Source organism: Mobula birostris, unplaced genomic scaffold (genome assembly GCF_030028105.1).
Source record: "Mobula birostris isolate sMobBir1 unplaced genomic scaffold, sMobBir1.hap1 scaffold_589, whole genome shotgun sequence".
In the NCBI taxonomy this organism is placed as follows: Eukaryota; Metazoa; Chordata; class Chondrichthyes; order Myliobatiformes; family Myliobatidae; genus Mobula; species Mobula birostris.
Window position 1 is genome coordinate 224,303 of NW_027278311.1, and position 23,605 is coordinate 247,907.

Genomic DNA, 23,605 nt, shown 5'->3' on the forward strand with positions numbered 1-23,605 from the left:
TTGGAGACAGGCTGGGGACTTGAGGCCTGAGCTTGGAGACAGGCTGGGGACTTGAGGCCTGAGCTTGGAGACAGGCTGGGTTCTTCAGGCCTGAGCTTGGAGACAGGCTGCGGTCTTGAGGCCTGAGCTTGGAGACAGGCTGGGGTCTTCAGGCCTGAGCTTGGAGACAGGCTGGGGTCTTGAGGCCTGAGCTTGGAGACAGGCTGGGGCACTGAGGCCTGAGCTTGGAGACAGGCTGGGGTCTTGAGGCCTGAGCTTGGAGACAGGCTTGGGGTCTTGAGGCCTAAGCTTGGAGACAGGCTGGGGTCTTGAGGCTTGAGATTGGAGATAGGTTGGGGTCTTGGGTCTTGATGCTGGAGGCTGCAGCCTGGGGTCCTGAGTCTTGGAATGTGGAGGTCGCTAACTCGGAGGCCACAGCTCGGAGACAGACTGGGAACTGTACATCAACATAGAGCCTGGAATTATCCTCCGAAAAGCCGGGGATCATCTTTAACACGACACTAACATGAGACAGGACAGTACACAAACTTAGAGCTGGGACTTATTCCTAGACAAGCCGGGACTCAAATTTATCTCCACACCAATGTGGAACAGGTCCATCCGTAAGTTAACTGTAGAACGGCCGGAGTTACCTAACAGAGGCAAAGCCAAGACAAGACAAGACCGGAAAACAACACCCCACCCCGCCCCCCACGCATGGCAACGGCAGAATGCCTCACTTACCCCACGAAAGCGAGGACAAGACAAGACAGATCTCCCTGTCGCGCACGTCAGAACTGCCTGACTTACCCCAGTCCGACGGGCACATCCCTCCCTACCATCGAGGACATTTAAAAGAGGCGATGCCTCGAGAAGGCGCCGTCCATCACTGAGGACCCTCCCCACTCGGGGAAACTCTCTGCTCGTTACTACCATCGGGGAGGAGTCACATGAGTGTAAACACCCACACACAACATCCAGGAACCAGCTTCTGCCCCTGCGCCGTCCCATCTTTGAACGCAAGAACATTTTTGCTGTGTTTATTAAAATTTGTAATTTACATTAATTGTGCATCATTGTGGGATAGAGATGCTGCCAAAGAACATAATCCAGGCTGCAATTTTTTTTCAGATAATAAATCAAATTGCGATTCCGGTGGAAAACATCCGATACTGGTGGACAGGACACCTGGCACGCTGGTCTTTACCAGGTAGGGCACTGAGGGAGACGGAGGGTTTTGAGAGGACGGGGACGGAAGGGAGAGAGAGCTGTAGGGGTGGGGAGAAAGTGAGAGAGAGTTGGCAGAGGAAGAGTAGAAAGAGCGAGCGGAGAAAGGGCGAGGCAAAAGAGGGTGCACGGAAAGGTAGAGGGAGTGGAGAAGTGTGGGACGGGGTTGGAATAGCGAGAACGCAGGGGACCGAAGGGGACTGACATCTGTTGGTGTGTGGTGGGGAGAATCTAGTAGGACGAAGAGGTAGAGAGCGTGAGGAGGGAGTTTGAGAGGGTGGAGGCGTGATAGTTGACGAAGAGAGAATTGGGAAGTAGAGGGTTGGATACTTGATTCAAATCGGCCCCACTGGCACAGACGGCACATGATTAAGTTGATAGTGGGTGAAAAAGAGAAAGAGAGAGAGAGAGAGAGAGAGAGAGAGAGAGAGAGAGAGAGAGAGAGAGAGAGAGAGAGAGAGAGAGATATCAGGGAGACGGAGGGTTCAGATAGAACGGGAAGAGGGGAGTTGGTCAGTAGGTTACTTGATTTCTGTCGCCTCCATTGGATGTTGACAGAGATCCTGAGTATGTTCAGGAATATGCGGGAACAAAACTGCCGACTTCTCGCAGATGAAACGCCGAGCATGATTGCAAGAACTCTTCGCTGGGTACGAGTGGCAGTCTCTGCAGTCTGACGTCCCCGAGGACACCTTGTACAGAAGATCCCAGTCTACATTCCTGTCCAAGACGGTTAACAATTTTAACAGAGACAAAGCAGCTCCAGCAGAGAACCCGAGGCGAGACAGTCTACAAGCTAAGCCCATGAAATCAATCTCTTCTAACAGCCTGTGCCAGTCCCCAAACTGATCCCACTCATCCACTCTCTCCCCACAGCTCCGTGCCAGTACCCAGACAGACACAATGGTCCAAATGTCTCCCCACAATCCCGTGTCAGTTCCCAAACTAATCGTGCAGACCGAATGTCACCCCACAGACCCATGTCTCCCCAAACTAATCGCACCGTACCGCTTTCTCGCCACAGTCTTCTGTCAGTCCCCATACAAATCGAACAGGACCACGCTCTCCCTTCAGATCTCTTTCATTCCCCGTACAAACCCCACTGTCCCACCGTCTCCCCACAGACTTATGGCTGTCCTGAGATGAATCCCTCTCGTCCACACTCTTGCATCATCCCTGTGTCGGTCCCAGAATAATCCTGTTTCCCCTCACTATACCCAGAGCATCGTGTCAGTCTCCGAACATATCGCAGTACACGGCGCACTCACTATAAACTCTGGTCCGCTCCCAGACTTGTACAACTGGCACCCTCTCTCCCACATCCGTGCGTGAGTTTGCAAACCAGTCCCATTAGCGCCCTGTATCGGCCTCCAAACTAATCCAGTTGTCCTACTCTCGCCCCTCAGATCTATGTCATTCACCAAACAAATGCCGCTGTTAATCCCTCTCCTCACAGCCCGGCGACTATCTCCAAAATAATCCCACTCCACCGCGCTTTCCTCACCGATATGCGTCAGTACAAAAAATGAGATAATTCCTGTGTCCTGAGCTCTCCACACTGCCCCCAGGCAGTTTCCGAATTATCTCCACTGCCCGGACATTCCCCGACAGACACGTGTCGGACTTAAAATGTCCTCATTGTACCACACTCTCCTGAGAACCATGTATAGTTTCATCGTAAACTAATCCCACTTTCTCCCGTCAGGGTTATGTCAATACCCAACTCTCACACCACAGAGTAATCCAAATCTCACCCGTCTTCGCATTTTCCAATCCAGTATGCACTGTTTCGGTACACAAGTTTGTCGGATACAAAGCTCTGTGAAATTAAATTTATTTGATTAATGCCAAGAATCGAAAAGTATGTACGGAGTTTCTCTCAGTTGATTACAACATGAACCTGTGATTGGACGGTGTGGAGGGAGCTTCACTGTTTGCCATATCCTGTGAATGTATCATGGGACGGTGTGTAGGAAGATTCACTCTGTGTCTGACCCCGAGAAAGTGTGCTAGGAGTGTACTGTGGGAGTAACTCCGTGGCTGAACCCGGGGGAGTGTTGGGACGATGTGGAGGGAGATTCACTCTGTGTCTGACCCCGGGAGTGTGTGATGGGACGGTGTGGAGGGAGATTCACTATGTGCCATATCCATGAATGTGTCATGGGGCGCTGTGTAGGAACATTCACTCTGTGTTCGAATCCGGGAGTGTGTGATGGGACAGTGTGGAGGGAGCTTAACTCTGTGTCTGACCCCGAGAATGTGTACTAAGAGTGTATTCTGGGAGTAACTCTGTGGTTGAACCCGGGGGTGTGATGGGGCGGTGTGGAAGGAGATAACTCTATGTCTGAACCCGAGAATGTGTCCTGGGAGTGTAGTATGGGTGTCACTCTGTGTGTCACCCCGGAAGTGTCTGATGATTCTTGTGAGATCTTCTTGTGATGTGACACATACCGCTTCATCTCTTGAATTGATTTCAAGCAGCCTTGCATCACGGTTTGAACATTCTTGCATCGCTGTTGGGAAAAATGTTTCAGACGTGGATACGAAATAACACCGGTCTTTATTTGTGATCCAGTCCTTGGAACACGTATGCTCTGGAAATAGGAATAAGGAGTAGTGAATATCACTGCACACCGTCCAATCACGCACATCGGGGTGAGAGATAGAGTGAATCTCCCTCCATTCCGTCCCAACCAACACCACACGGGATCAGACCCTTCGACCGTCATCAATGATGCCCTCACCCGCAGCTCCTGCATTCCCGGACTTCAGCCCTCACCCCATCCTCCCGTCACCACAACAGGGACAGAGACCCCCTTGTCTTCACCGTCCACCCCACCAGACTCCGGATCCAGCACCTTATCCTCCGCAACTTCAGCCAAATTCAACAGGACCCACCAGGAAACACATCTTTCACTCTCTACTCCTCTCCGCTTTCCGAAGGGATCGTTCCTTCGGCGACTCCCTAGTCTACACGTCCCTCCCCACGGAGCAGGTCCTGAAAAGTGAGTATAGAGACCTTGGTCGGAAGTTAAACAGCAGGACCTCCAGGGTGGGTGGTAATCTCAGGATTGCCACCTGTGCCACGTGCCAGTGACGGTAAGAATAGGATGCTCTGGCGGATAGACACGTGGCTGAGAACTGGTGTAGGGGGCAGAGTTTCAGATTTCAGGATCTTTGGGACCATTTCTGCGGCAGGTGTGACCTGTACAAGAGTGACGGGTACACCTGAACTACAGGGGAGCCAATATTCTTGCTGGGAAATTTGTCTGTACTATTGTGGAGGGTTTAAACTAAATCTGCAGGGGGATGGGGTTGGTAACCAGAGTGCCAGAGCAGATAGCGGAGCGGGGGTGAAAATAATTGGTGTTAAAAGTTCATGGAAAGTCACAAACAGAAGGGTTATGTGTGGTTGTAATAATCATCTGATGTGTTCTCTATTTCAAAGCGAGAAGTATCCTGGGGAAGGCTGACGAGCTGAGGGCGTGGATTGACACATGGAATTACGACATAATATCAATTAGTGAAACTTGGCTACAGCAGGGGCAGGACTGGCAGCTTAATGTTCCAGCGTTCCGATGTTTCAGACGTGATAGAGGCAGAGGAATGAAGGGAAGCGGGTGTGGCATTGCTGGTCAGGGAAAATCTCACAGCAGTGCTCAGTCAGGGCAGATCAGAGGGCTTGTCTTCCGAGACCTTATGGGTGGAGCTGAAAGACAGGAAAAGTATGACCATTTTAATGGGGTTGTATTATAGACCACCCAATAGTCAGCGAGAATGGGAGGAGCAAATCTCCAAAGAGATAGCAGACAACTGCAAGAAACATGAAGTTGTGATAGACGGGGATTTTAGTTTTCCACATACTGATTGTGAGTCCCATACTGTTAAAGGTCTAGACGGGTTAGAGCTTGTAAAATGCGTTCAGAAAGGTTTTCTAAATCAATATTTAGAGCTACCAACCAGAGACGATATAATATTAGATCTCCTATTTGGAAACGAGTTAGTACAGGTGACGGAAGTGTGTGTAGGGGAACACTTTGATTCCACTGTTCATAACACTATTAGTTTCAATTTGACCATGGATAAAGATACCTCTGGTCCTCGGGTTGAGGTTCTAAACTGGAAAAAGGCCAAATTTGAAGAAATGAGAAAGGATCTAAAAAGCGTGGATGGGACAGGTTGTTCGCTGGCAAGGATATGATTGATACGTGAGAGGCCTTCAAAGGTGACATTTTGAGAGTGCAGAGTTGAATTTCCCTGTAAGGATTAAAGGAAAAGTGAGTAAGAGTAAGGAAGCTAGGTTCTCGAGGAATATTGGAACACTGATAAAGAAGGAGAGAAGATGTTTTACATGTATAGGAAACAGGGAGTAAATAAGGTGCTTGAGTAATATAAACAAGTGAAAAAGTACTTAACAAAGAAATCGGGAGGGCTAGAGGAAGACGGGGTTGCTTTGACAGTCAAGGTGAAGGATAATCCGAAGAATTTCCGCAGGTTTATTAAGAGCAAGAGGAGAGTAAGGGATAAAATTGGTCCTAATGAAGATCAGAGTGGTCGGCTATGTATGAAACCAGACGAAATAGGGGAGATTTTATTTTATTTTATTTTATTCTTTTTGTGTGTCGTTATGTACTAAGGAAACTGGCATGGAGTCAATAGAAATCGGGCAAACAACAAATGAGGCCACGGAACCGATACAAATTCAAGAGGAAGAGGTGCTTGCAATCTTGAGGTATATATCCCCAGAGCCTGACAGGGTATTCCCTTGGACCTTAAATGAGACTAGTGTTGTAATTGCAGGGGCCCTGTCAGATATATTTAAAATGTCGTTACCGACAGGTGAAGTGCCGGAGGATTGGAGGATAGCTCATGCTGTTCCCTAGTTTAATCGAGGCTCAGAAAGTAATCCCGGAAATTATAGGCTGTTAGTTTTGACATCATTAGGAGATAAATTATTGGAAAGAGGTCTAAGAGACAGGATCTACAAGTATTTGGATAGACAGGGACTTATTAGGGAGAGTCAACATGGGGTTGTGCGTGGAACGTCATGTTTAACAAATCTATTAGAGTTTTTCGAGGAGGTTACCAGGAGGGTGGGTGTAGGAAACGCAGTGGATGTTGTCTATAGGGATTTCAGTAAGGCCTTTGACAAGGTCCCGCATGGGACGTTAGTCAGGAAGAGTCAGTCGCTAGCTATACATGCAGAGGCAGTAAAATGGATTAGACGTTGCTTCAATGAGAGAAACCAGAGGGTGGTAGTGGAGGATTGCTTCTCTGAGTGGAGGCCTGTGACTGGTGGTGTGCCACAGGGATCAGTGCTGGGTCCATTTATATTTGTCATCTGTATCAATGGCTGGATGATAATGTGATATGTTGGATCAGCAAATTTGCTGATCATACCAAGTGTGGAGGAGTAGTGGACAGTGACGAAGCTTTTCCAAGCTTGCAGAGGGATTTTGACCAGCTGGAAAATGGGCTGAAAAATGGCAAATGGAGGTTAACACAGATAAGTGTGAGGTATTACACTCTGGAAGGACACACCAAGGTAGAAGATAGAAGGTAAATGGTTGGGCACTGAGGAGTGCGGTGGAACAGAGGGGTCTGAGAACGCAGATGCAAAATTCTCTAAAAGGGGCGTCACAGGCAGATCGTGTCGTAAAGACAGCTTCTGGAACATCGTGTTATAAATCAAAGTATTGACAGAGGATTGGAATGCTATGGAGCGGTTGTACAAGACATTGGTGAGGCCGAATTTGGAGTATTGTTTGCTGTTTTGCTCACCTAATTACAGAAAGGATATTAACATGGTTCCAATATGCAGAGAAGGTTTACAAGGATGTTGCGGGGACTTGAGAAACTCAGTCACAGAGAGAGGTTGTAAAGGGCAGAACTTGATTTCCTGGAGCGTAGAAGAATGAGGGGGGATTTGAAAGAGGTGCATACAATTGTGGTGTATATATATCCATGTATCTTAATTATGACGGGTTATGATGGGTATTGGTTGGGTGAATGCAAACATGCTCTTTTTTTCTACAGAGGCAAGGGGAGATAAAAAAAATAAAATAGAGAAGACATGAGTTAAGGGTGAAGGGGGGAAATTTCAAAGAGAATATTAGGGGTCGGTGGCTTCTTCACTCATAGAGAGGTAGGAGTGCGGAATGAGCAGCCAGATAAAGTGGTAAATGCGGGCTCATATTTAACATTGAAGCAAATCTTGCACAGGTACAATGATGAGAGGTGAGGTGTATTGAGGGATATGGTCCAGGCGCAGGTTAGTGGGACCACACCAAAAATGATTTGGCACAGCCAAGAAGAGCCAGAAGGCCTGTTTCTGTGCTGTAATGTTTTTATGGTTTCCACAAGCTGTGATTCTTCCCAAAGGTTGTGTTACTAAGTACTGACATGCAGGGTGTCCATATTTTTTCTTCATGCCTTTTCATTGTTTGCTATTTTGGAACGTAAAAGATGGAAATAAAAAAGTTCTCTTGCCTAAAATATTAAAGAAAACTGTCATCTTTAACTTTATGTTTTTTGGAAATCAGTTCATCTTTTACTCGTTTAGCTATTCACAGTAAAAGAAATTTTGATCAGGGAATCCCAAATGGTTGCATGCCACTGCAGTGTGAAACTCCCTCCGCACCATGCCGTCACACGCTCCCGGGGTCAGACACTGTATGAAGCTCCCTCCACACGTCCCATCCCACACTCCCGGGGTCGGGCACAGAGTGAAATTCCCTCCACACCATTCCATCAAACCCTCCCGTGGTCAGCCAGAAAATGAAGCTTCCTCTGAATAGTCCACTGTCGCATCACACGCTCTTGCGGACAAACACAGAGTGAAGCTCCATCAGCACCGTCCCATCACACACCCGGGAACAGGCACAGAATGAAAATACCTCAGCAAAGCTCATCACACACACGGGAACAGACAGGGAATGAAACTCCCCTCAGCACCGTTCCATCACGGTCTCACAGAGTCAGGCATCGCGTGATGCTTCTTTCACACCGTCCCGTCACCGAATACAGATTTCAAAAACCCAGCAAAGATCCCTGTACAAAATCCTGGGGTCAGACATAGAATGAAGCTCCCTCCACGCCGTCCCATCACACATTCCCGGGGTCAAACACAGAGTGACGTTTTCTCCACACCCTTCTACCATGAAACAGAAGGATGAGGCACAGAGTTAAGCTAGCCTCACAGTGTCCATTCGCACACCGCAGGGAAGTGGTACGGTGTAGCTCCTTCAGCACCATCCGACTACCGACAGCCGAAGAAAGACATGAAGAAAGCTCTTGCCCACTCTCTTGCCCAGAAATGGTGTAAGGCTCCTTCACCAGCGTCTCATCACACTTTCCCCGAATCAGACACAGAGTGAAGCTCCCTCGACACCGTGCTGAAGGCGAGCTACACTCCAAGTGAGGTAAGGCAGGGTAAGTTCCTTTAAAAGTAGAACGGTATGCAGCGGTATTTTATTTGGAGCAAGGAAGGCGGCGAGGCTGTAGCGTATTGGGTAGGTCATGACAGCTCAGATCGGCCCCATGGTTTGTTCACCTGCATGTGCGAAATCAGGCACTTCCACTATCCCTGACGACTATGTGTGCAGGAAATGTGTCCAGCTGCGGATTCTGGCAGACCGCATTGAACGGCTGGAGCTGCGATTAGATTTATACTGGAGCATCCGCGTTGCTGAGGAAGTCGTGAATAGCACGTTCAGTGAGTTGGTCACACCGCAAGTAAAGGCTACACAGGCAGAAAGGGAATGGGTGGCCGCTAGACAGCGTAGCAGTAGGCAGCTAGTGCAGGAGTTCCCTGAGGTCATCTCTCTCCTAAACAAATATACTGTTTTGGATACTGTTGGGAGAGATGTCTCATCAGGGGGAGTTAGCAGCAGCCGAGTTCATGGCACCATGGGTGGCTCTGCTGCACAGGAGGTGAAGGAAAATGAGTGGGAGAGCTATAGTTATAGGGGACTCGATTGTAAGGGGAATAGATAGGCGTTTCTGCGGGAGCAAACGAGACTCCAGGAGGGTATGTTGCCTCCCTGGTGCAGGGGTCAAGGATGTCTCTCAGTGGCTGCAGGACATTTTGGAGTGGGAGGGTGAACAGCCAGTGGTGGTGGTGCACATAAGTACCAAGGAAAGAGGTAAAATAACGGGATGAAGTCCTAGAAGGTGAATTTAGGGAGTTAGGAGATAAACTAAAAAGCAGGACCACGAGGGTAATAATCTCTGGATTAGCAGCAGTGCCACGTGACACTCAGAGTAGAAATAGCAGGATATATCAGATAAATACGTGGGTTGAAAATCGTGCAACGGGGAGGGATTCAATTTTCTGGGGCATTTGAACCTGTTCTAGAGGAGTTGACACCGGTACAAACAGGACGGTCTGCACCTGGGCTAGACTGGAACCAATGTCCTAAGGAGAGCGTTCGCTACTATTGTTAAGAAGGATTTAAACTAATGTGGCAGGGGAATGGGAACAAGTGCAGAGAGACAGAGGGGTGTAAAATGAGGGTAGAGCAAAAAGTAGTAAGGTGAAACGCAAAAGTGGCAGGCCGGCAAATTCAGGGTAAAAATCAAAAAGGACCACTTTTCAACATAATTGTATAGGGGCTAAGAGTGTTGTAAAAGCAAGCCTGAAGGCTTTGTGTGTCAATGCAAGGAACATTCGTAACAAGGTGGGTGAATTGAATGTGCACATAGTTATTAATGAATATGCTGTAGTTGGGATCACAGAGACATGGCTCCTGTGTGACCAAGGATGGGAGCTCAACATTCAGGGATATTCAATATTCAAGAGGGATAGACATGACAATTAATGAGGTCGGGTAGCATTGCTGGTTAGAGAGGAGATTAACGCATTAGAAAGGAAGGACATAAGCCGGGAGGATGTGGAATCGATACGGGTAAAGCTGCATAACACTAAGGGACAGAGAACGCTGGTGGGAGTTGTGTACAGGCCACCTAACTGTAGTAATGAGGTTAGAGATGGCATTAAACAGAAAATTAGAAATGCGTGCAATAAAGGAACAGCAGTTATAATGTGTGACTTGAATCTACATATAGATTGGGTGAACCAAATTGGTTAGTGTGCTGACGAAGAGGATTTCTTGGAATGTATGCCCGATGGTTTTCTGAATCAACATGTCCAGGAACCAACTAGAGAGCAGATAATTCTAGACCGGGTACTGAGTAATGAGGAAGGGTTAGGTAGCAATCTTGTACTGCTAGGCCCATGCGTAAGGGTGATCATAATATAGTGGATTTCTTCATGAAGATGGAGAGTGACATATTTAATTCAGAAACAAAGGTTCTGAAATTAAGGGTAACTTTGAAGGTATGAAAAGTGAATTAGCGAAGATAGACTGGCAAATGATAATTAAAGGGTTGACGGAGGATATCCAACGGCAAGCATTCAAAGATCGCATGGAGGAACTACAACATTTGTTCATCCCAGTTTGGCACAAGAATAAACCAGGGAAGGTAGTGCACCTCTGGCTGACAGGGAAAATTAGGGATGGTATCAATTCCAAAGAAGAAACATACAAATTAGCCAGAAAAAAGCGGCACACCTGAGGACTGGGAGAAATTCGGAGTCCGGCAGAGGTGGACAAATGACTTAATTAGGAAAGGCAAAAAAAGCTGATGAGAGAAAGATTGCAGGGAACCTAATAACTGACCTCAAAAGCTTTTATAGATATGTAAAAAGAAAAAAAAATAATTGGATAAGACAAATGCAGTTCTTAGAGTCAGAAACTGGTGAATTGTTCATGCGGAACCAGGACACGGCAGACCAATTGAATAACTACCTTGGTTCTGTCTTCACTAAGGAGGACATAAATAATCTTCCGGAAATATTAGTGGACCGAGGGTTCAGTGAGATGGAGGAACTGAGGGAAAATACATGTTAGTAGGGAAGTGGTGTTGGATAAATTGAAGGGATTATAGGCAGATAAATCCCCAGGGCGAGATGGTCTGCATTCCAGAGTGCACCAAGAAGTAGCCCAAGAAATAGTGGATGCATTCGTGATAATTCTTCAAAACTCTTTAGATTCTGGATCAGTTCCTGAGGATTGGAGGGTGGCTAACTTAACCCCGCTTAAAAAAAAAAAAAAGTGAGAGAGAAACCGGGGTATAATAGACCGGTTAGCCTGACATCGGTGGTGGGGAAAATGCTAGAGTCAGTTATCAAAGATGTGATAACAGCAGATTTGGAAAGCGGTGAAATCATCGGAAAAAGTCAGCATGGATTTGTGAAAGGAAAATCATGTCTGACGAATCGCATAGAATTTTTTGAGGATATAACTAGTAGAGTGGATAGGGGAGAAACAGTGGATGTGGTATATTTGGATTTTCAAAAGGCTTTTGACAAGGTCCCACACAGGAGATTAGTGTGCAAACTTAAAGAACACGGTATTGGGGGTATGGTATTGATGTGGATAGAGAATTGGTTGGCAGACAGGAAGCAAAGAGTGGGAATAAACGAGACGTTTTTCAGAATGGCAGGCAGTGACTAATGGGGTACCGCAAGGCTCAGTGCTGGGACCCCAGTTGTTTACAATATATATTAATGACTTAGTCGAGGGAATTAAATGCAACATCTCCAAGTTTGCGGATGACACGAAGCTGGGTGGCAGTGTTAGCTGTGAGGAGGATGCTAAGAGGATGCACGGTGACTTGGATTGTTTGGGTGAGTGGGCAAATTCATGGCAGATGCAATTTGATGTGGATAAATGTGAGTTTATCCAGTTTGGTGGCAAGAACAGGAAAACCAATTATTTTCTGAATGGTGGCAGATTAGGATAACGGGAGGTGCAACGAGACCCCAGTGTTATTGTGCACCAGTCATTGAAAGTGGGCATGCAGGTACAGCAGGCAGTGAAAAGGCAAACGATTTGCTGGTATTCACATCAAGAGGATTCGAGTACAGGAGCAGGGTGTTTCTACTGCAGTTGCATAATTCCTTGGTGAGACCACCCCTGGAGTATTGTGTGCAGTTTTGGTCTCCTAATCTGAGGAAACACATCCTTGCCATGGAGGGAGTACAAAGAAGGTTCACCAGATTGATTCGTGGGATGGCAGGACTTTCATATGATGAAAGACTGGATCGACTAGGCTTATAGTGGCTGGAATTTGGAAGATTGAAGGGGTCCTTATTGAAACATGCAAAATTCAGAAGAGATTGGACAGGCTAGATGCAGGAAGATTGTTCCAGATGTCGGGGAAGTCCAAAATGAGGGGTCACAGTTTAAGGATAAAGGTGAAACCTTTTAGGACCGAGATCAGGAAAAACTTCTTCACACAGACAGTGGTGAATCTGTGGAATTCTCTCTCACAGGAAACAGTTGAGGCCAGTTCATTGGCTATGTTTAAGAGGGAGTTAGATGTGGCCCTTGTGGCTAAGGGATTAGGGGGTATGGAGGGAAGGCTGCTACAGGGTTCTGAATTGGATGATCAGCCATGATCATACTGAATGGCGGTGCAGGCTCGAAGGGCCGAATGGCCTAATCCTGCACCTATTTTCTATGTTTCTATGTTTCTGTCTCCACGGACACATCACACACTCCAGGTGCCCGATGTGGAATGAAGCTCCCGTCCACACTGTCTCATGAGACACTCTTGGGGACAGACACATAGTGACGCTCCCTCCATACCGCCCCTCACACACACACCTTAGTTCGGAGAACACAATTTATTTCCCTCCACAAAGTCCAGTCAGACACAGTGTGAATCTCTCTCTTCGTGGCACCGTCACACACTCTAGCGGTCAGACAGGGAAAGAAACTCCCTGAGCACACATAAAATTTCAGATTGAGAATGATTCTCCCCTCTACAGCTTCTCAACACACCACAGAGCAAAGTGTCAGACACAGAGTGAATCTCCCCCTTATACGGTCCCGTCACACACTCCCGGATTCAGACACAGAATGAAGCTCCCTCCACACCGTCCCATCACACACTCTCGGGGTCAGAGATAGAGTGACTCTCCCTCCATAGTGTTCCGTCACACACTCCCGGGAGTCAGACACAGAGTGAAGCTCCCTGCACATGGTCCCATCACAGACTCCTGTGGTCAGTCACAGAGTAAAGTTCCCTTCACACCGTCCCATTACACCGTCTCGGGGTCACAGACAGAATGAATCTCCCACCACATGGTCCAATCCCACATCCCGAGTCTTACACAGTGTGACTCTCCCTCCTTACGTCGCATCACATACTCCCTGGCGAGTCACAGAACGAAGCTCTTCCTGAACTGACCCACCACACCCCACTGTGTTCACACAAAGCGACGTTCCACCCACACACTCCCATGGCACACTCACGGGGTCAGAATCTCTCCACAGCATCCAATCACACAATCTGGTGTCACATATAATAAACGTCCATCTGCACTGTCCCATCAAACACTCCCGGAGTCAGACACAGACGCTCTTTCTCTACGATCCCATTGAGACTGACACAGAGTGAAGCAACATCCGCTCCGTCCCAGCACACACTCCTGAATTCAGCACAGAGTGAAGCTTCCTCTGCACCGTCCCATCACTCACTTCCGGAATCACGCACAGAGTGAAGCCCCCTCTGCAACGTCCCATCACGCTGTCCCGGATTCAGATGAATCTTTCTCCACGGTGCCATAACGCCATGGATTCAGACATTGGGTGACGCTCTGTGGGCACTGTCCCATCACACTATCCCACTGTCAGACATAGAGTGAAGCTGGATCCACACCCTCCCATCTGAGAGTCCCCGAGTCAGTCCTAGAGCGAAGCTGTAATGTTACGTCTCACAATCCCGTGGTCAGACACAGAGTGAAACCACCTCCACAACGTCCCACCACACTCTCCTGGGTTCGGTGATAGAGTGCAACTTCCTCCGCGCAGCCCCATCACACGATCACCGAGTCAGACACTGAGTGAATCTCCCTATATACCATCTCTTCACACACTCCCTATGTTAAGCACAGAGTGACGTTTCCGCTCACTGTGCCTGCCCCGTCATGAGGAGCGTGTTAAAGAGTGGATGATGCCTCACCTCTTCTGCTGGTCAACAATTCACAGATATGAGCCTTGGTTTCGTTGACAGATCTGAACATCGTTTCCGTCTCAGTGAACTGGTGACGGAGATCAGTGTGAATTCGTTTGAGAATGGACAGATCAGAGTTGAGCGCAGAAAGATTCTTGAGACAGGTTCTCTGGGAGAGATTCAGGTGGGAAGTTAACTCATGGTAGTTTCGGTCAGACGTGATCATAGACTGACGAATCTGTGATACTGAGAGAGAAGGTGAAAGATATTTATCGTTTACAGTGACACGTGAGTCACCGTCACGCTACCGAACGGGTCACAGAGAGTGATGTGTCAGTGTCACGGTGAAGGGTGTCACAGTGATGGATGTGCTGGTGGCACAGTGAGAGAAGTCGGCGCCACCCTGCGGTGCGTGTCTGTGCCGCGCTGAGCGGTTTATAAATTTCCCGGTGAAGGTGTTACTGTTACAATGGGGTCTGCATCAGTATCGTACGGGGCATGTTCGTGTTGCTGTGAGGTAAGTGACGGTGTCACTGTGATAGGTGTTTTTGTGCCCCGGCGAGAGTTGTGCCGGGTTACCGTGTCTCGATGTCACTGCGAGGGAAATGTCAGAGTGAGCGACCTGGTGTTGTCACGCTGGGTGGAGTATCTGTGTCATGGTGTTGGGTCTGCCGATCTCACAGAGAGGGGTGTGTCTGCGTCGACCTTGGAGACATGTCATGGCCACGATCGGTGTGACAGTGTCTCGCTGAGGTGTGTCGATGTCACCGAGACTACTAGGTCGGGGACGCTGTGAAATTAAGTGTCGGCATCACGGTGACTGGTTTGCCTGTGTCACGGTGAGGTGCCTCAGTGAGCGGTGCCACGGAGTTATTTTGAGGGCCGATACCGTATCGGTAATGGGCGTTGAAGTTGGTGTGAGTCTTTGTCACGATACCGAGCTGGACGGATCTCGTTGAGGAGCGTGTAGGTGTCTTGGTGTACGGTGCCTAACTGTCACGGTGAAGGACGTGTCGGTCTCACTGCGAGGTGAGTTTCGGTGTCGCCTAAGGGGAGTGTACCAGTTACACTGTCAGGGTCAGGTCGATGTTCCAGTAAGGGGGACCATGTCTGTGTCACGATGTGGCTCGTGTCCCTGTCTCGGTTTGGAGTGCAACTGTGTCGAATTGAAGTTTGCGTCCGTGCGACCGTGACAGGATTGTCTGGATGAGTCCTGAATGTGCTACGGTAAAGGCCGTGTCTTTGTCACGGTTAGCGGTGTGTCTGTGTTATGGTGAGGAGTTATTGTGTTGTTACGGTAAGGGGCGCGTCTGCGTCACTGTAGTGTTTTACAATAACAATTTGTTCCACTCTCTTTATTTGCGGTCTGACTCCACCCGGACCCCGTTCGGCTCACCGTGGATCGAGAGCCCGGCCACAATCACGGCAAGGATGCACGTAATGATGCAGAGTAAGTAGATCTTACGATATGGTCTATTTCCGATGTACTCTTTCGGCTCCTGTTCGTGCGCACCTGTGGAGAGAGCACAAGACCATAAGATATAGGAGCAGAAGTAGGCTATTCGGCCTATTAAGTTTGCCTTTTCCTCATAACGTTTGAAGTTCGTTTCTCAGACAGAAAGCCGGTCACTAACGGTGTTCACCGGGGTCAAGGGTGGGACCAGTGATCTTTATCAATTATATCGACGATTTGCGGTAGATTATATTGGTCGCGGTTGGTAAGCCTGCACACAACACTAACGTCGGTGCCGAGGTAAACAGTGAAGACAGTTACCGCTTACACTGGGATTTCGATTACCTGGGGAAGGGGGCAGAGCAGTTGCAAATGTGATTTATTTTTCATAAGTGCGAGCTATCGTATTTCAGAAAGGAAAACAAGGGTACAACGTTCACAGTGTTCGGGAGAAACCCTGGCGTGTGTTGAATAACAGTGGGACAAAGGGCCCCACGTCCAACGTTCCTGGAGAGTGAAGTTACCGGTAGAGGGGTCGGTGAAGGTGTCTGACGTCCCGGCCTTCATCAATCAGGGCACGGAGTACAGGATTAAGGGGGTCACGTTGCAGTTGTACAAGACGTCGGTGAGGCCGCCCTTGGAGTACGGTGTTTAGTTTTGGTCGCCCTGCTATAGGAAATATATCAATGAGCTGGACAGATTGCAGAGGGATATTTACGACGATATTGCCGGGGCTCGAGGGATTCAGTTACGGAGATAAGTCGAGCAGGTGGGGACTTTATTCCTTGCAGCGCAGGGGTGACCTTACAGGGGTGTATACAAACACGTGGGTACACAGAGAAGGTGAATGCGCACTGTAATTTTCTTTAATCTTGAGGAACCGTGGGCCGGAGCGCACATTTCTGAGATGATAGCAGAAAGAGATTTAAACTGGGACCCGAGTGACGATTTTGTTTTTACCCAGACGGCGGTCTGTCTATGGAACGAGCTGCCAGAGGAAGTGATGGATGCCGATGCATTAGGACTTGAATTGTTGGGCGTATGGCACGTGACCACTTCAGAGTGACGTCATAACTGTGAACTCTGACCTCCTTGTGCAGTCACTGGCATTTCGGCGGGTGCCGAGGTAATGGGAGGATCTTCATAATCATCGATGAGAATGTCGTCTTTCCGAAGGTTCAGCATTGAATAGATGGATGTGACACCGTCTGGGAAGAAAGAAAGAGAATGTGAGAGACAGAGAAATAGAAGGAGGAGGAATGGTTACTTCGAGTGCCAGGATTTAGATGTTTCAGAAAGGACAGGGAGAGAGGCAAAAGAGGTGGGACTGTTGATCAGAGATAGTGTCACTGCTGCAGAAGAGCAGGAAGACAAGCAGGAATTGTTTATACCAAGGGGCTGGAGACTACCGAGACGGTATATGAGGTGTTGCTCCTCCAAACTTGTCCCTACACCTCATCTCCTGCAAACATTCAGGGCCCCAAACAGTCCTTCCAGGTGAGACAACACTTCACTTGTGAGTCTGTTGGGGTCGACTATTGAATCCGGTACTCCCGGTGCGACCTCATCTACATCGATGAAACCCGACGCAGATTGGGGGACCACTTCGTCGAGCACCTCCACTCCGTCCGCCACAACAGCTATGATCTCCCGGTAGCCACCCACTTCAACTCTGCTTCCCACTTCCATTCAGATATGTCCATATATGGCCTCCTCTACCTGTATGATGAGGCTAAACTCAGGTTGGAGGAGCAACACCTCATATACCGTCCAGGTAGTCTCCAGCCCCTTGGTATGAACATAGAATTCTCCGACTTTCGGTAATTCCCTCCCCCTCCCTTCCTCTATCCCTATTTCACTCTACCCCGTCCCCCAGCTCCCTCATGGTTCCGCCTCCTTCTTCTACCACCCATTTATTCAGGGCTATGAAGTCACTGCTTCCCCTCCCCCACCCCTTTATCTTTCAAGTTACTGGTCTTTCAACTGAAGCTACAAGCATTCTTCAAATCCTTCCCCATCTTTCATTCTTCAGTCCTGACGAAGGGTTCCGGTCCGAAACGTCGACTCATCGTTTCTGACTGACGCTGCCCGACCTGCTGAGTTCATCCAGCGTACTGAAAGTGTTGCTTCAATAACTCTACAGGGAGTTTTTTTTTTTAATAGACGGCATGCTCTAAGATTGAATGGTTCAGATGGGAGAGAGTTCAGTAGGTGTGCTTAAAATGATTTCATTTAGAGTTCCTCAAAGAACTCTAAAGGCTTGATAGACATGACTTGCCTTTAACAAAACCATGTTGACTGTCCCTGATCAGACCATGATTTTCTAAATGCCCAGAGATCCAATCTCTAAGAATCTTTTCCAAGACAGACGGAAAGCTCACTGGACTATAATTACCCGGACTGTCCCTACTAACTTTTTTGAACAAGGTGTAAACATTCGCCTCCCTCCAATCCTCAGGTACCATTCACGTGGACACGAGGACATAAAGGTCCTCGCTCTGCCTAGGAAGGCAGTGGAGGCGAATTCTCTGGATTATTTCAAGAAAGATTTAGATCGAGCTGTTATAGGTCGCAGAGTCAAGGGATATAGGGAGAAGGCAGGAAAAGGGTACTGATTCTGGACGTTCAGCCATGATCACAGTGAATAGCGGTGCTGACTCGAAGGGATGAATGGCCTAATCCTGTACCTATTGTCTATTGTGTATTATCCCACCCATCTACATTTGCATTCAGATCATTGTATATATCTCAAAGAGGAGATGTCCCAGTGGAAAGTCATAGATACAGATCACATCATAGGAGTAAAAGAGGTAAAAGAATAACTGAGCGCAGAGTAAAGTGTCACAGTTACAGAGAAAGTACAGTGCAGGCAGACATTAATATTCAAGGGGACACGACGTAGCAGACGGCGGTGTCTAGAGTACATTACCGTCATCGAGGACCATTGCATAGTCTGATAAAAGCGGGCACAAACTGCCTTTGTGCCTGGCCAGGCTTGTTTTGATATCTTCCCCCGATGTGGGAGAGTATGGGTTGGGCGGGGGTCTCGTAAGTACATTATCCTGGGTGGGTCGGAGTCTTTATTACGGAGGCTGCTTCAGCGATGCAGCGGGATGTGTGGATGAAGGCCTTGAGGCTGCCTGATCTGCGCAATTCAAGCTGACTGAGAACAAAGTGCGATAAATGACAGATTGTCACTTGCTGGGAAGAGGACAATCAATGGAGCAGAGACAATTAAAACGTGTTAAATGTCAGGAACTTTTGTTACCCCGATGGCAGTCAGTGAGTGGCACAAGCTGCCAGAGGTAGTGGCCGAGGCAGATGCATTAGAAACTTGGACACTTGGGAGTATGACACGTGACCCCTTCCGAATGGCGTCGGTACTGTGAACCCTGACCTGTTCGTGCAGTGACTCGCAGCTCGCCGGAACTCGAGGCAATGGGAGGAACCTCATCCTCATCGATGACGGGTTCGTCTTTCCCAATGTTCAGCTCGGAGTAGGTGGAGGTCAGACGGTCTGGGGAAGAAAGAGGAGAGAATGAGAGAGAGAGATTTAGAAGGAGGACAGACCAGTAAAGCATGGTGGAGGAGTGAGGACAGAGAAACGGAGCAGCGATGCAGGAAGATAGAGTGCGGAAAGAGAGGGCTGAGTGGTAGATATTGAAGATGAGAGAGAGGTTCAAGTGAGGGGAAAGAGCCGAGGAGAAAGAGCAGGATAGTGAGGATGAAAAGGATGAATGAACTGGGCAGAGAGGAGTGAGCGATTTGAGTGATGGGTGAGAAGATGGGAGTGAATGGGGGAGAGAGAACGGTGACGGAAAGGGGAAAGACAGAGAGAGGGAGGGAGAAAAGGGAGAGAGATTATGCGTAGGGGAGTGGCAGGGGTGAAAACATCAGCGAAGGAGAAGGTGAGAGAGGGGGACTGAGGAAAGGGAAAATTGGGAAGCTCAAGGATGCAAAATAAAGGGAGAGAGACAGAAGGGGAGACAGGTTAAATAGAGAGGGTAATGAGAGAGGGGAGAGCGTGGGGGAGAGAGGGACGAGGAGAATACAGAGAGTGAGAAGGTGTGGAGGGGGCAGTTGCTCGGAAGATTGGGTCACAGCGAGAGGGTGTGAACGGGGAGATAGACTGAAACAGGAGGGAGAAAACGTGGCGGGGCGAAGTGAGCGAAGTGAGGGAAAGAGTGCGCGAGAAGAACGAGGGCGGTGGAGAAGGACAATATGAAAGAGAGTGTGGGAAAGGGGAGAATGGGGAAAGAGAGTTAGATAGAGGGGAAATGGCAACGGAGAGAGCGGGAGGCGTAGAAGGGTAGAAACAGTGATAAGGGTAGGGAAAGTGGAGAGAATGAGGGTAAGAGAAAGAATTAGTGGGCCAGAGAAGAAGAAAAGAAGGTGAGAGCGGATTAGCGTGTGAGAGATAGGGGGGAGAAAGAGGGAGGCAGGGGAGAGAGAGTAGAAAGGATGAGAGAGCAGGGTTAGAACGCGGAGAGTATTGTTCACATTTTATAGAGTTCCCCTTCCTCACTGCCTCTTTCTACTCTCCTCCCTCCTCGCCACTCCTCCCAAGGGGTTTCCTCCTTATTGGCCATGCCGCAGTACTCCCTGCTGTCGCACCACGCCCCCCCCCCACCACACAGAGCCCCCTCCTCAGTGCCCCCCAATTTAATCCGCTCACACGGTTCTCCCACCACACCACAAATCCCGTGACGTTCTCTGCACCGATCCCACCCAGAGCAATCTTCTCATCACTTTCCACAGCCCTCCGTCTCTACCGCCCCGCCTCCTGCTCTGCCTTACCCCGCCCCTTCCCAGAGCGCTCCCCCCTCATCGACCATCCCACAGAGCTCGTATCTCATCGCGTCTCGCACGCATTGCCTCGGAATCATTCTCAAACAGGGAATCATTAGTGTCAACTGCACCCGTGCCACGAGATTTCTCGACAGGAATGGACACATCGGCTGAACAGAGTCAAAACAACAAAGTGAAACTGACCTGCATCTGTCCGGGGAACGGAGAGGCCCCTGATATCCGGTTTCGCGTACGATACATCAGGTTCAGCTGGGAAAAGAACAGTGAGAGTCAGAAACAGGGTGAGGCTCCCGTCCCACGCTCCTATCACAAACTCCCGTGGTCAGACACAGAGTCAGGCTTCCTCCACCCCGTTCCATTCCCCACTCCCGCGGTCAGCAACAGAGTGAATCTCCCTCCACACCATCCCATCACACAGACACGGGATGAGACACCGAGTGAAGCTCCCTCCCCACTGTCCCATTACACATTCCCAGAGCCAGAAACAGAGAGTCGCTCCCTCCACCCGTCCCATCACACGCTCCGACTGTCAGACAAAGAGTGTTGCTCCCTCCACCCCGTCCCATTACACACTCCAGGGGACAGAAAGAGATTGAAACTCCCTCCTTCCCTCACGGCCTCACTCACTTCTCGATGGAAGCCGTAAGTCCGGTTTGACGAGCTGAACATTCGCATAAGTCTGGCTGTCTTCCATGCTGTCTCGGATTCCGTGCGTCTCTGAACTCAGCGAGGGGATGTATCCGATATCAGAGGCAGCCCCTGTTGACAGCGGAGTCAGACCGACAGGAACGAACACCAGATGAGCAGCTGATAAAGAGAGGAGCCGAGAGCAGGGGAGGAAGTGCTGGGGAAGAGGGAGATTGAGGGTGTGAGAGGCGGTGGTCTGGAGCGATGAGAGTGGCAGGGGGAAGAGTAGTGAGAATGGGGAGGTACACAGGGAGGGCAGAGTAAGGGGAGGTTAGGGCTTTGCGGAAAGAGAGACGTGGGATACAGGGGTCAGAAAGGGATGGCGGAATGAAAGAAGGGGAGGGCGAGAAGTGGGAGAGAATGGGGAGAGAATTTAAAGTAGCGAGTGAGTAAACAGAGGGCGAGCTAAAGGGGGAAAGCAGGAGAAAGAGAAACGAACAGGGAGGGGCGGAGGAAGAGGGTGGAGAGATGCAGGGAAGGGGCGATTGTAGGGGAAGGAATATGGAAGTTGGAAGGATATAGGAAGAGAAGAAAGGAGACAGAAAACAATGGAAGAAGGGGAAGAGTGGGGGATGACGAGTGAAGAGGGAGGGAGAGACAGAGCGATATGTTGTCTCTCACGCAGAACCTTTATTGTCGGAGAGATTTACAACGAACACCAGCCCCCTCTCCCGCTAACCCCAACCTCCAGGTGATTCCTGGTTTGAGTGTCAGCGCTCCCATTGCTCTTCTTATCGCCGGGGCTTCAGATCGTCTGTGCTCTGGAAACCACGGCCCCGGGGCAAACCAGCAACACCCACCGAAGTTAGCAAGCGCCACACCTCCCCCCCCCCCCCCCGGAGGATACGTCAGAGCAATAGATTGCCATTTTAGATTGTGTAACACTTATGAAAGAAAGCGGACATTTTGATCTTGAAGGTCACAGGAAACCAGCGCAGGCTGATCGGTATCTGCGGTTTGAATCTCTTCACCCATTGGAAGATAAGCCGGGGGTTGTCAGTGTCAGTGTTTCAGAGAAGTATTGAAAGATTGCTGCTGCACTGACTGAGCTATATACGCAGCAAGAAATAAAAATAGCAGGGACCTCAGCCCAACAGACGCAGTTCAGGAGCTCTCTCAAAAACCCTCCATCACCTCCTGTCAATCATGTTCTCCCTCTGCGTCCCTCACTCTTCCTTCACTATCTTACTATTTCTCTCCCTTGACTGCCTCCAACCTGCTTCAATTTCGCTCCTTTCTTCAGCTCTCCCATTTTCCTCTTACCCCTCTCCCTCCTGTGCCTTTCTATCTCAGTGCCCTCCTCATGAAGCCTTCTCTTTTTTCTCCCCACGCTTTCTACCCGACAAGAGAGATTCTACGTACCTTGTTCCTATTTTCCAGAGCAGGCGGTGTGGCGAAGCAGCATTTTTCACACCCAGATTCAAAGCGTCTGGAAATAAATTCAAAAGTGGAAGAGTCCTTTGTCAGATACACAGAAGATATATCCACACCGGACTGAATATCCATCCACACTGTTCCATCCCACACTCCCGTGATCAAACGCAGAGTGAAACTCCCTCCACACCGTCCCAGCACACACGCCCGGGGTCAGACACATGGTGAAGCCCCCTCCACACCTTTGGTGTCAGATCTGCTGTCTTTCACGCGATATCGATCTCTCAGTTCTGAGCTTGCCTGTGTCTCTGTGTGCACAGGATTATCGTGTGGTTTCACATCACTTCCTGCCAGTGCTGCAAACTCACCACCTATTCACAGCCCTACGTCTCCTCCCGCTCCCTCCTCAGTTCTACATTTGATCACAAACACAGATTATCTCTGAGACAGGCTCACAATTAGAGACTACAGGAACGCTGAAGTGATGGTGAGTGCTGAGGTGGGAGAGAGGGAGTAAAGAGGGAGATACGTTCTGTTTCCGAATCTGTTGGTGTATAATGGGACTGTGAGGAGGGAGCTTCACTCTGTAACACTCACAACACGCTGGAGGAGCTCAGCAATTCGGGCAGCATCCGTGGAACGATCAATCAACGTTTCGGGCCGGAACTCTTCCACGGGTGCTGCCCGACATGTCCAGTTCCTCCAGCGTGTTGTGAATGTTGTTTTCACCGCAGCATTGGCAGATTATTTTGTGTTTAAACTTCACGCTGTGTTTGACCCCAGGTGTTTGTGATAAGACGGTGCGCGGGAGTTTCTCTCTGTTTCGGACCCTGTGGAGTCTGTGACCGGACGGTGTAGAGAGAGTTTCACTCTGTGTCTGACCCCGGGAGTGTGTGATGGAACGGTGTGAGGGAGATTCACTCTGTGTCTGACCCCGGGAGTGTGTGATGGGACCGTGCGGAGGGAGATTCACTCTGAGTCTGACCCCGGGAGTGTGTGATGGGACGGTGTGGAGGGAGATTCACTCTGTGTCTGACCCCGGGAGTGTGTGAT

General features: G+C 49.2%; 2 protein-coding genes across 3 annotated transcripts in view; one reads left to right on the plus strand and one right to left on the minus strand.

The window, feature by feature from the left end:
• LOC140193387 (uncharacterized) overlaps positions 1 to 23,605 on the plus strand; it is a 137,177-nt gene that overhangs the window by 101,600 nt on the left and 11,972 nt on the right. The window lies entirely within an intron of this gene.
• LOC140193386 (uncharacterized) lies at positions 1,006 to 22,609 on the minus strand. 2 transcript variants are annotated; one of them, XM_072250728.1, is made up of 10 exons: positions 22,541 to 22,609; positions 21,119 to 21,250; positions 20,675 to 20,740; positions 19,080 to 19,199; positions 16,771 to 16,890; positions 15,626 to 15,742; positions 14,239 to 14,475; positions 3,658 to 3,800; positions 2,961 to 3,025; positions 1,006 to 1,926 (listed from the first exon to the last, which is right to left on the minus strand). In XM_072250728.1, the coding sequence occupies exons 2-10, from the start codon at positions 21,183 to 21,185 to the stop codon at positions 1,728 to 1,730; spliced, it is 1,134 nt and encodes a 377-aa protein (XP_072106829.1). In that variant the 5' UTR covers positions 21,186 to 21,250; positions 22,541 to 22,609; the 3' UTR covers positions 1,006 to 1,727. The 2 variants fall into 2 exon arrangements, with proteins under 2 accessions (XP_072106829.1, XP_072106828.1); XM_072250727.1 differs by lacking the exon at positions 22,541 to 22,609 and having other exon boundaries at positions 21,119 to 21,567.

Bases quoted from the DNA above. Each gene is read 5' to 3' on its own strand.
- LOC140193386 (XM_072250728.1), bottom strand. From the start codon at position 21,185: ATGGAAGACAGCCAGACTTATGCGAATGTTCAGCTCGTCAAACCGGAC. The intron at 3,026-3,657 runs GTATGTGTCACA...TTAATTTCACAG, and splicing joins TCAATTCAAGAGATGAAGCG to AGCTTTGTATCCGACAAACT. The intron at 1,927-2,960 runs GTGAGATTTGGA...CGTCTTGGACAG, and splicing joins ATTGGAAAATGCGAAGACGG to GAATGTAGACTGGGATCTTC.